Source organism: Melitaea cinxia, chromosome 11 (genome assembly GCF_905220565.1).
Source record: "Melitaea cinxia chromosome 11, ilMelCinx1.1, whole genome shotgun sequence".
NCBI classification, from domain to species: Eukaryota; Metazoa; Arthropoda; class Insecta; order Lepidoptera; family Nymphalidae; genus Melitaea; species Melitaea cinxia.
In genome coordinates, this window is record NC_059404.1 from 8533561 (window position 1) to 8547287 (window position 13727).

A 13727-nucleotide genomic window follows, 5' to 3' on the forward strand; every position below is an offset into this window, starting at 1 on the left:
GCTTTCGGTGCTATTTATAATCAAGGTGTTATGATGGTGTTTATATAATGGTTTACTATTTTTTAATTTCTTAGCTTTTTAAATATACACTTTAACACGCCAATGCGCGTGGCTCTGTGTGCATGTTCTTGTAAATATAACATCTTTATTTTTTGACATTCTCGCGGAAGGTTTTGTTTAAGGAAGACGTGATCTTATCGCTTCGTTATGCTAGTACAATCTACAATAATGGGATTTGTTGTTTAAAAACAGATTTATATTGATAGATTTATATTAAATAAAAAAATAATGATATGTAGTTTTATGTTAAATCAATTATTTATAAATCAGGTCACATGCACAGTTATCGCAGTTACATGCTTAATGCACATGTAGCATCGCACATCATGAAGTTAAATACTTCTTCTTCTTTAAGATTAATGGTATTTGAAGTTAAATATTTAAACACTTTATTTAGTAAAATGAACTTGAGATTTTAAAAACATCATCATACGCATATGATTATGCTTTTAGTGAATTTTTAGCTTTTACTATTGTATTTAAAAGAATGGAGTTTTTATGACTATTGGTACATATTATGTAATGTTAAAATATTTTATATTTGTAAAGTATGTAACTAATGTAATGTACTAAATGTATATTTACTAAATTATTCGTTCAAATGATGTTTACGAAATATTTGTTTATATTTCCTCGAAATAACTCTGTTCTTTTAAGTTATTATTTGCACTGTCAACATTTTTTTTAATCTGTCTCGACACGGTATCTTTACGAACAATTAACATAGAAAACAAAACATTACAAATGTATCGTTTTGTATGTTTGCTGAATGTCTTACTCGGATGCACATGACCTTGAAACGTGACTGTTTGATGTCCTTCGCATTTTGCTTCTTTTGTGCTTTTTATTTAATTGTGCAAGGCATCTATGACTATTTACATCATTAAAGTAATCTAAAATTAAAAAAAAAAATGCTTTGTTTAAAATATTATTAGCCCCATAAAAGAGCCATAACTTAAAGATCATTTATTTCTCAAAAGAATACAATTCACTTACGTTTTTTTATGCCACTAGGTCGGCAAACAAGCGTACGGCTCACCTGATGGTAAGCGATTACCGTAGCTTATAGACACCTGCAACACCAGAAGCATCGCAAGTGCGTTGCCGACCCAATCCCCAACCCCCCCAGGAGCTCTGGTCGCCTTACTCACCAACAGGAACACAATACTGCTTGAAAACAGTATTATTTAGCTGTGATCTTCTGTAAGGTCGAGGTACTACCCCAGTCGGTCTGCTCCATATTTTGAGCAGGAAATTCCTGCTGTGCCCTACCTCAGTAAGGCACAGTTACATGAGAATTTACAGATACAAATTAATAAAACTTAAATTATCACACTTAGAAAAACTTTGTGCAAACTTTTTATAAATAGTACATCAATAATAATGTAACATACAATTGTATGTAACGAAAAAGCTATTTTAAAGATATAAATGGTAAATAGTCATAGATCTGCGTTTGTTTTGTTTTTGCCGTGTAAATACTAAATGTCACTTTTGCCACTTGCCACAACGCAAATAGAGTTGGAACATACATCAGAGGTCGGCAGTGGCACGTGGTTCAGGGAACACAGATTTAATTCACAGTCACAAGAGCTTGATAGAATACGAGGTAAGTTTGTTTAGAGCCTTTGGTATTTATACCTATATTATCTACTTTATTAGATAAGAACACGTTGATTTTTTTACAGTCATACCATTTTATAAATACACTTTTTCTTTCCATAATCTAAGGGTTTGTATAGAACTAAATATTCTTTATTTATTATTATTTTTTTTTTACTATAACACAATAATTTTATATAAAAATGAAATAAGTAGTTCAATACCCGGGACGAATTGGCAGGATTTAATGAAAAGTATTTAAATTATTTTCTATGTGTTGTGTCAGCGCTACGCAATGTTGTCTCGTTGTTTTCTATACATATCATACACCCAATATACACGTTATTTTATCACGATTTAACAAATTTCCAACAGAATCAACATTATCAAGAGATCAGGATTCGGACGACGACTGGGAAGAGAAAGAAGCGTCTAGAACAATATCCGTCAAATTTACTGAAGACGTCCCCGAAGCGAAAGAGGTGAGCCTATGCTGTTGTCTCTTTCTATGTAAAAGAAAAGTTTATAGAAATGCTTCCAGAAAGTTCTACGGACGAAATTATTGCCACGATATTAATATTAAAACTAGAAATCGATGTATAAAAGCGAGGTACTGGGTTAGAGACAATGTATATACTTTGTTTTCTAGACAAAGAGCGTATTTAGCTTTGAGTTCAATATTAGTGGCATTAGAATAACGTTTTAATCAGAATTATAATACTACTGGTATTGTACATATGCAACACTAATTAAATGCAAGGTATAATTGTATATTGCGGGTAACAAACAGACTATGTTTGTAATAAAATGATTATTTTTATTTATTTTTATTATTATGTTTTTAATAAATATGCCATTTCTATTGGTTTATGTTTTATTTTTACTGCATGCTATATCATTAATTCACATCATTTAATACACTGGTGTGGGCTTAATTTAATATGATATTATATATTTTATTCTAAATTCTAATTATTAAGTTATTTTGAAAATACGGATATACTTTAATTTTTATTTATGAATTTTTGGAAAAAAAAAACATATTTGTTTAAAATTATGTTCTTAATATTGTTATTTGGTTTATTTAATATTCTTATCACCCATTATATAATAAAGAAATATAAGAACTAATTATTGTTGCTGTTGAATTTTATAACGTTATGTTCACTCAGTAATGTTATCTGGGCCAAAATATATTTTACGCTATCTCAGCATTAAATCAAGATAAAAACGGTAGACTCTACTTAGTTATAACTCTCAAATGTCTTATATTCAATATATCAAAAAATTCCAAGTAAATTAAAATAAATTAATAAATATTTAATTAATACCGTCTAATCTTTTTACATCGTTTTATAAATAAACTCTTATTTCTATTCTCTGCTTTTATATATTTAACTATAATTATTTTTGTTTATTATTATTATTTTTTGTCTTTAATGTACTTCTATAAATAGTAATTCGTAATGAAACAGGCAATGGGTAAATGAAACACAATACGAAAACTATGCTTATATTTCAAGACGATTTTAAAAATTAGACAGCTGATGTCAGCGCCTACGATACACGCCTACAAACAGCATCTGGAACAAAAACATTACACGCATTTTTTGCTAAATTATATTTCCTGGATGAACTTATAGATTATATTTCCTGATACTATAGATTTATATATCCTGTAGTGTACTCGAGATATTGTAAGAGCTATCCCACCTACAAAAAATGTTTAGTCTTCAGGCTAAAATAAAAAAAAATAAATAAAAAAAAATGTCATCGTTGAGTAAAATATTAAAAAAAGGTTGAAATTTCAAGGATGGGTAGAAATGGTTGTAGAACGGGTGCCAACCAGGGTTCCCCTAAATTACCAAAATTAGACGACACCTTTAAACTTTGGTTAAAATTGTTATTCCTGAAGAAACTTCTGAAAAACAAAAACAAGTTTGTAACGTATTTTTAATTTAGTTTGTCATGCAACCGTGGAAAGGTCGGGGACACCGGGACATATTACAAATAGTGGCTCTTGACTATTTTTGCCTCGACGCCTCCGCCTGCCGAATTACATGGGACAATGTAGTGTTTGTATTTAAGGTCTCGTCGTTACATGAGGAAAGTGAGGAGACGACTCCGTCCGATTCGTTCTTCAGCGCACAAACTATGCTAGGGCTGAGGCGGCCGTTAGACGTAGTTCGCAAGCTAGTTACCACGCAGCGGAGGACGTCACTGCAGAGACTCTCCTCCTCTATTACTAACCTCACTGAGGTACACTCGTCACTACTGAGTGCAATCACATGCATCCTTCTAACGACCCCTATCGTTCCAATTCGTGACATAACGTGACCGTAAAAAAAATGGTATGACTTTATAGAAATACCACTACCACTACATTCTGTCACTGACCGCGTTGACCGATCATGACCGGCAACGGATTCGCGATGAGAATTTTGTGTACGTTGATACGTTCTATTGGACATAATACTAGTGTCGTTGCGTTTTTTTGCGATGTGCCTACGTGCATAGCATCGTCATGGTGTGAAACGGTCAAGTGAACGGAATTGTTCAAAACCATAAAACGGTGTTAAAAAAAATAAATGTCAATATATTTTTTTACGGATTGAAAATCCACATAAACTACAACTTAATTTATTAAATGACATCTGAAATTGTATTATATTTTACACTTCGTTAATGGTAATGTTATAATTGACAAAGATTCAGTGATTGCACTCTAGTTACGCTCCATTTGCTGCCTCCACTAAGCCTTGTTAGTCCTTTGTTTTATAAAGGTTTAGTTGTTATGTCGCTGCGAGTAGTACACTATATCGAGATAAAATCGCATTATTTAGATAACATTAGTTACGCATTACCTTTATTTTAAGATATTTTATAGTTTTTTTATCAATTAAACATGTACCTATTATTTCTGAAGCCACTATAAAAATTAACTCAGTATCATTATTACAATTTTATATACTTCATATATAGCACATTTAATAAGACCGCATGCTGCATATTACTTACTACACTATATAAATTTTATACATAATTAAAAAACACGAAATGCACTTGTTTAGCTCCGTTACTGACACTCATAATTTTTATAGATTCAGTTATATTCAAGTTATCTAGAACACGTAGCACTATTTGCACTGCACTTATGATGGATCACTCTGGATTCCGTGAGGCGCGTCGTTTTGCCGCAGAGGTGAAGTAGCGTGTGATATCATATCCTGTGATTCACGTCGCGTAGTCTTATTAGCTTGACGAGTTTAATAGGTTAAATAGCAATTGGAGTTTTTAATTGTTGTCATGTTTAGGACCTTGTGTATATTACCAAAAATATGTGGAAATAAAAACTTCATTTTAGTCATGCAATAATGAATCTTATCGATACGTAAATGTATTATTTCGATCATTATCCAGTATAGTACATTACATTTTATATAATATATGTATATTACACAAAATCATTGCTATGGTGTTTTTTTTCTAGAATGTCAGCGAAGTTCATGTCTGAATATGCTTGTTTTATTTACTTTTTTTTAATGATGCACTAGTTACGATTGAGGTGAAGTTGCGTTTGGAAATTATGTGGCTTTACTCAAATATAATGTCGTTATGTATATTTTAAAGCATTAATTTTTGCTTTTAAGTTAATTTTTTTTTTTGATAGAGTGAAGATTTTCTGCAATAAAAAAACTCATTATAGCATGTGCATGCAATTCTCAAGTCACCGCGACGTTTTTATATTTCTTTTCTCCTTAGAAATCCATTTGAATATTTAAGAACAAAACGTTAATTATTATTTATTTTTCAGACACCGTTCGTTCGTCAGAACACGCCACATCCTAAGGATTTGAAGGCGAAGGCTGTGAAATTGTTTTCAAGGACGCCCGAACAGCAACCTCAAGAGAAGGTTAACGAACCGCCGACGACCAATGGACTGGTCAAGTCACCTCCCGAGCCCGTTCAGGCTGTAGAAGTGATAGAAGTAAACATTTTTAATAAGTGCAAGTAATAATAGTGTACAATACGCAACAAATTAAAGGTATTTTAGATAAGGTAATAAGCTGAAAGTTGTGTTGAGTTTAAAAACATTTTCGACTGCTGTAACTCAAGAGTTGTTAAAATATAGTATAGGCATATTTATATTGTAAAAAAAAATTGGTTGCCTGTAAAGTCGGTATACGGGCGAAAGTTTTACGTGACAACGACTTTGAGTGGTAAAATAATTTTAATGTGAATATTCATTCGTATAGTAGGAAGAAGGATGAAATAATAGTAACAATTTAAAACATTTATTTATACAAAGAATTATATTTAAAACATTAATTTATACAAAGAATCTCGCACTGAATTTCATTCACTTTTTATGTCTGTCTCTCTCGCTCTTAGGCGGGCTAACCATGCCCGCGTGCCTCTCACTCGCTCTCATTGTGAGCGCATAACGTGAGCGGAGCGTAACGCAGTTTCTTGAAGTGTCACCCGGCAAACCAATTTATAAGACGTTGTCACGTCAAAACTTAAGAGTTATATTTGAATGCCTTAATCTCAGAATGATTATCCCATATTCAAAACTACATGATATGATCTATTTTAAAAATGTCACAAGGCCTATATAGCAGTAGTTAATAATATGATTTATAAATATCCTCTGTTATTACACAAATGAGCGCTAAATTACAAATTAGGTTATCTCGTGTACTAAAGCGTAGATGTTAGTTTATAGTTTATCTCGTTAACATAGTTTCCAGCGCCGAATATTATAAGTATCTGCCGCAAAACTAGGTTCACATGAAATATTCTAACTTAGCGGACATTAAAAATTTAGTTTATATTATGTTTACTGAGTTAAAAAAGATTAAAGAAGTAACTAAAGTTACTATTTTCTATACAGAGAGGGACAGGTAGCTCATAATTAATTATTTCTCATCTCATATTCATTTCAAATTCGCAGAGCAAAATAGTGATTTCGCGTATTATTGTAACATGTTCAGAAATATTGTTTATTAAATAAAATACAATTTTCATCCGATAAGTAAGAGTTTGACCTTACTTGGGGTCTTAGACTATGTGAGCGCGTTCAACCAAACAAACTCTTCAGCTTTATTATCTTACTAAAGATACAACATTTGCGGAAATCTTTTACTCACTGTGAGTTGTCTCAAAAAAAAAAAAACGACTTAAATTAACATCGACAAGTAATACGACGTGGGTAGTCGAAAACAGTAAATTAAATACGTTAATAATTTCGGGTTAACTCAAAAACTACTTGGCAGATTAAATTTAAATGGGACCACGCGATAAGCACCCGATTTGATTTAAAAAAGAATTATCAAAATCGGCACATCCAGTAAAAATTATAAGGTAAAACACAAAATACAATCGAATTGAGAACCTCCTTCTTGTTTTAAGTCGGTTAAAATGGATTTAATGTATATTTATTATACGACCAGCCGGTGCCACAGCAAGTGTTAAACGAAGATAAAGATGAAGAGAGTGACACTCAAACGCTTCAAGACAAAGAGTCGTCGGAGCCCGAAAACGAAGACGATGACTCTGAGGAACTTGAGGTAGGTTTAACTTGTATTGTATAATTAATATTTTTGTTTATAGGTATTTAAGATAAATGATATACAATATTTGGAATTATAAAGTACGTAAATATGAGTTTAAAACGTGTTTTGCTCAGAGTCATTGAACTGTTAATTTCTTTTTTTTTTAAGTTGAATTGCAAGTAATAATTTATTTAATTTTAAATGTCCAACGATTTTTAGTTGTCGAAGGTTTTATTCATAAAGGTTTTTTTTTTTTTAATTGTGCCCTGGAAATATTGTTGTCCTCTTGTTAATGGTAATTGTCTCGCTTTTGTATTGATACGTTCAAATTTTTTTTTATTTAACCTAGCACTGAATATTTAATTTTGGTAACAGAAGTAAAATTATTAAAACAGTAAAATATGGAAATGGAGATACGCTTATAAAATGTACTAACTGGGAAATGGAATGGATATAATTAACAAAATACTATTACTTATCTGTTTTTTGTTTACTTATGTCGCTTATTGCATATACTGCTGTTATTTCTCGGGTCTAGCCAAGTCTTCTATAGTATATTTATTTCAATTGAGATTCGTTTATCACTATTTATAAATGCCTTCAGAGACAAAAGTAAATACGTAAACAGAAAGTAATTGGGGTCGATGTCATAGAATCGATATATGAATGTGTAGCGGAAAAATAGACCAAAACATCTTATTGGATTAGTAAAGTTACTGTAATAAGGAACTTGCGAACTGTAAGGAATAATTATACTAATAAGATATGTAAATGCGAACTTATGAAACACCACGTTCTTTAATACCTATTTTTGATTTTAATATATGACTTCTAAAGTAAATATGACAATGTTATTATTTGAAAAACTAATATGGCTTCATTTTTTACATTTGATGTGAAAGACAGAAATAAATATAATTGCTTCAACCCCAATCTTACACATTTTCATTTTTATGCCTTATGAAGATCACAGCTAAATAACACTGCTTTTAAGTAGTGCGGATTTCCTGCTCCGAGTAAGGTGGCCAGAGCTCCTGGGGAGGGTCGGGAGTAGGGTCGGCATACGGTAACCGCTTACTATCATTTTTGTTTGTCGACCTAGTTGTATAAATAAAATAATCAAAACTCATAAAATTGTTTCTTTTTGTTTTTAGTAACTTTTTCAAATATTTATCTTATTACATACAGAAGCGGTACTAATCGAGTTATCGTGTAAATTTAATCCCTTGTGCTATTGCTAATTGCTATTCTTGTAACTAGAACTCGAAATGTGGATTCCATAATGGATAACAAAAATGCACATACCCTAACAACAACAACAAGCCCTAAGCCAAATAGACATACGGACAGACAATGGAGTAATAAGTTTTTATTTGCACTCTTCGCTTATTGACTCTAAAAAATTGCGTGTGTACAAAGTACACATGTCAGAAGTGAAACGTCTTTGGATAACTAATTTTTAAGTCTCGTTCATATTTATACAAATCTAAAGCTTTAGATTTCCGTTCCAGCGCCATCTAGTTAGTTTACAATGTAATACTATCTAGTACACGCTAGGTGGTTGTTTTTCGTCAAAAAGTTGTACATCTTCGTGACGCTAATATTATTATTATTAAGTTTCATCTGTAAAATTTTATCCTCATGCGCCTAAAGAAGTTTCACTTCAAAAATTATAATAAGAATGATATTTGGAAGCCACAAAAAAGTAATTACGAGTAAGTAGAGAGTTCGCAAACTCCTTAATAATAAAAAAACGGTCGTACCCGCTGTCCGTATATGGCTCGAGTGATACCGAGCGGAGGACAGCGCGGGCGGCGCGTGACGTGGTCGGCCAAATATAATAAATAAATATTTGCACATTAAAAAGAAGAACAAAAAAAAAAAAACAGTACAGTAACAAAGTTCGCAAACTCCTCAATAACAAAGATTTGGTGGATCCGCTATACGTATATGTCGTATATCGACTCGTGTGACGTTGTGCGGGTGTGGGTAGCGCGAGCGGCGCGTGGCGTGGTCGGGGGTGCGCGAGTGCGGCGCGCGCGCCGGCGGCCGCCTGCACCGCCGCGACACGCCGCACCACCTCAAGAACAAGCGCGTCACGCCGATCGACGCGGCCCGCGCGCGCGATCTCATTGCGCAGGTGCTCACACACACCACACGTCTTAGGGGTCGTCCGGAAATCACGTGGGGCTCGAGGGGGGGGGGGGATAATGGAAACGTCTTATGACCTGTTTTAATACTCTATCTCTGAATTAGCTTACTAGAGGTAGAAGTTTGACGTAAAATCCATGAAAATTGTGTCAAATATCTATCACTGGTAGGCAAAACTAGATATGATGAGGTTATTAAAAACAGCTGTTAAGGGTCGTCCATTTTTCATTTTTTGTAAAAAATCACCTATTTGTTTTTCTCTGAACGCGTCATTTCCAAACCAAAGAACCAGCGAACACACTGCAATCATATTATCTGTCTAGGAATTTGTATCAAATAATATATCAGTCTGATTATATCTGTATTTAAAGATAATATTCTGAAAATTTGTGAATATTATTCACAAAACACACATGTGAATTATGGTAGGGGGGAGGGGGTAGTCTTAAACCTCACCATATATCACCAAGGGGGAATAGGGGGTTAAAAAGTTGCTAGAAACATCACGTGATTAATGAACGACCCCTTACGTTACTGAACGATCTGAGTCGTGTGGCGGACTTGCTTGATCAAACCGAAGATTGAACATATTAGATCAACACCGTTCTCATCTCTTACTCCTTCTGAAATATTGTTTGACAATATATGTATACGTCAAACTATTCATTCAAAATTGTAAGTTTTTAAATATCGTACTTCAATTTAGATCTTTTTTGATAAGCGTCAGCTTACACATTAAAATCATGTTTAATTAAAACAATCAAATGCGTTAAAGTTTGCCCAACGGTTTGATCGTTTTGCAGTGCGCCTTAACATTGCCTGTGCTTAGTTCAGTTGCTTCCTCAATCTCTTTGGTTTCGGTGCATTTCAATAGAATTTGTCTGAAATCCAAGCGCAATTCTCGATAACTTGTAACGAGAACACCTGTGAGTATTACCGTCGAATAATGCTCGGATATGACTTTGTATCATCCAAACTGGAGGACAAAGTTCAATATGGCTGAAACGTAATTATTGAACTCTCTCTTGGACCTTACTTTTTACAGCAGTTTTCTCATTATGTGTTTCTCAGCATCTCATTAGTTTGATACTAAACAGTTTTTTAAAGAAAGGGTATTATTATCATTTTATAGCTTAAATGCAGCAATTTGCATTTTTTTTTTGTTCGTTATATAAGTGTTTAACAAGGAAATAACACAAGAATAGAAAAAAATAATCTAAGAAATGCACAAAATTGATTTGGAAATGTAGATCCCTTTTTGTATATCTTATAAAGCGAAAATAAAAGTATTCAAATGAACTGTACAAAATCTATTGAAGTGAGCTATGAATACTTTGCTTTGTTGTTTCACTCTATTCAAGACTGCTTTATCGGTCGATCGGTAAATTAATTACGATTTACGTCCTATTAATCTTACTGTTCTATTCGTTGTCGAACGAACTTAACCGACTTTTTGAGTCCGCGTAATAGATTAAACAAAATACAGACTATAAAGTTTATATTAAAACTAATCGGCCGATAAAAATCTGAAAATATATAAATAGAAACTGTTATCTGTACCTAATGTGTGATAGTATTTCTTGTTTACTAACTACTTATCTTCTTTAAATAATACCATAAAATTATTACAGTTATGAGGCTGATTAATAACTGTTAAATTAAATTAATCGTTTAGTTAAAAAACAATATATATTTTTATTTCTCTCTTTTAATTAATGCATTTTTTTTAAATATGCTGATCTATCACTGGAAACTGTTTATCTTAAGTATTTGCCCTGTTTGAGATTGTCTATGAACTGTTCTTTTGATAAAAATTAACGAATTAAAAACACTAAATATGAAGGGCTTGAAAGTAGATTAATCTGACAACTTTCCCGAAAAATATTTCAATATCACAAGTTTTCTTTTATTATCAAAGTCTTGTTCTCATCATTGTTTAATTTTAAAACTTGCATGACAAACCAAAAGAATATAATATATAATTTAATTTTTATATGTGGAAAGTATTTATTAAGACTTTAATCTAATAAATGTTGCGATGTAGTATTGTGTGTATAAATTTTGTTTTTAAATGATATGATATTTTGCATGAACCATTTCATTCGTTTAATGTTGATGGTATTATTTTAATTCCTGTAGGTACTTATGCTTTATTCTAAACTGCAACATAGTATCAAAATGATCCTAAAAATTTGCAATGCTTAACATTTTAAACGTGTGAACAAAAATATTTTGATATCTAGAAATATATCAAACGCGTATCGCGTTTTTGTTTTTATTAAAAGAAAGCTTGTATTTATTATTACCGAACGAATTAAGAAAGTGCAACGTAATCGTATTTCAATTATCTTTATCATGTATACATTATGTACGTAGCACACTGCCTATTTACCTTTAACAACATTTCTTGTATAATAAAAAGAACGAGAAACAAGAATTTCGGTAATAAGAAATATAAGTCCATTACAATATAAAATCAGGAAAGTAAAACTAATTATATATAAGGTATAAATAAACCCATTACTTTCGCTTACAGTATACCGTTACATTAAACCGTGACTATAAAGCGCATGATTGTTCGTGTGATCTCTGAGAACTTTAATGTTTTATTGTTGGTTTTAGTAGCATGTGATTCTCATTTTTTTAAACAATTTAAGAGCAATTAGCAGAATTTTTTTATGCTTTTGTTTGGCATTTGTTTTCGGATAGTAGTTACTAACGTCTTATATTTTAAAAAAAAGCAGTATTTACATTTTATACACAGTTTTAATAACCGTTTGTGATTACATTTTCTATTTTATTATAGGAGATAGGCCTATCATATGGATACTATCTAACTTCTATAATTGTAGCTAATTTTATGGTGAAAATGTCGCTCGTGAAGTAGTGCGTATATGCGTTTTTATCTAAATGCTCGCATTTTGTTTGTTTAGTTATGTATATACCATCGTGCTACAGAGTGCAAGCGGACGTGCGGTCACGTTAGAATTTCTTATTCGCGAAGAAAAAGAGAAGACAATGGATTCGTGAGACCTTTGTTAGAAGTGCATTTTGAAGTAACGCTATTCCTATTAACACTTAGTCAGGATTTTGCTCTCGAAGCAATCTAATATTTGATGCAAAGGGCATATCTTACTTCTCTCGTTAAAAATAGCGTCTAAAATTTTCTTTCAAATAAAAGTAGGTTAAGACCCGGAATGAGTTAATAAACAATAAATTTGCCGGCGAATCGGTCCGTTTCTGTGGGCACGACTCAACCGTGGGTAATTGTTAGAATACTGCGGCTGTTACGGGCTGATGCGCGCGGGCCCTCGACCACATCATTCGTAGTAGACCCTCCGAGAAGTTTGCAGAAATGACTCTCTGGCACCGCACGTCTGCTAGAAATGCTACATTTACTTGGAATAAACGATGAGTGAAGTGAACTTTCCCCGATTTGAGCGACAATTAAATAAAATTAGCAACTTCTTAGTACCGTTTAGCCGTATACGTCAATACTCGATAAAATGAGGTGCTTGAAAACAGCGGGTGGATGGATCGCCCGGGTGAGATACGTTCGTGAGAGAGATATTCAGAGCAAGATTTCAATTTAGATATGGCTGCACTTTATTTGGCTTGTCTCGCTTGTGTTTTTGTAATACTATGATAGTGCAACTTCTAATTCGTGTATTTTAAACTTTGGTACCTTTCGTTTATGTCTGCATACCATGTTTTTGTATTGATAACACGCTTTGATGTTGTGTTAGCGTTAACAAAATAAATTATAAACGTAATTAATAATAAACGTTGAGAAAATTCTTAATGAAATAATTTTTTACAGGCAATCAAAAAACGAGAACAACCCGAACTTAAAACAGACGACGACATTTTGGAAGATATCCCCGACGGTAAGTATCTCTGATTTACTATTTATTCGATTATAAAAACGTATGTTATTTACTTAACTCGCTACTCGCTAAGACGGATACATTAACGGTTGAGAGAGCACAGTGTAGCGGAAATGAAATACTTTGCTTATGTACTGTACGAGTATATATTAATACATTATCGTTTTACACAAGCTGAGGGATATTTAAACAATGCGAGTGTAATGGGATTGCGGGGTATGGGGACATAGTGCACGATGTTTCTGAGATAGCAGTTGCGAGATTGTTTCACGCGATCGTGACCACATTCGCCCGTAATGATCACGAGCATCGCTTCAAACCCGTCACTCGCAAGTTCGTTGCTCGAAATCTCACTGAATTTAATTTTTAAACCAACTAAGGCTCGGTAACTGTTTATGTATTTTAATATTTAAAAATATATATAATAATGCTTTAATACCAAATTAAAAGTTATTTCAGTCATCGTTTAAAC

General features: G+C 32.6%; 1 protein-coding gene across 1 annotated transcript in view; it reads left to right on the top strand.

The window, feature by feature from the left end:
• Nucleotides 1–13727, top strand: part of LOC123658051 (protein lap4-like) — an 82947-nt gene that overhangs the window by 27583 nt on the left and 41637 nt on the right. Inside the window, exons 8-14 of the mRNA XM_045593534.1 lie at nt 1580–1669; nt 2038–2144; nt 3751–3921; nt 5477–5650; nt 7116–7232; nt 9211–9357; nt 13189–13255. Coding sequence (XP_045449490.1) covers nt 1580–1669; nt 2038–2144; nt 3751–3921; nt 5477–5650; nt 7116–7232; nt 9211–9357; nt 13189–13255 — 873 coding nt within the window. The remainder of the gene's footprint in view (nt 1–1579; nt 1670–2037; nt 2145–3750; nt 3922–5476; nt 5651–7115; nt 7233–9210; nt 9358–13188; nt 13256–13727) is intronic.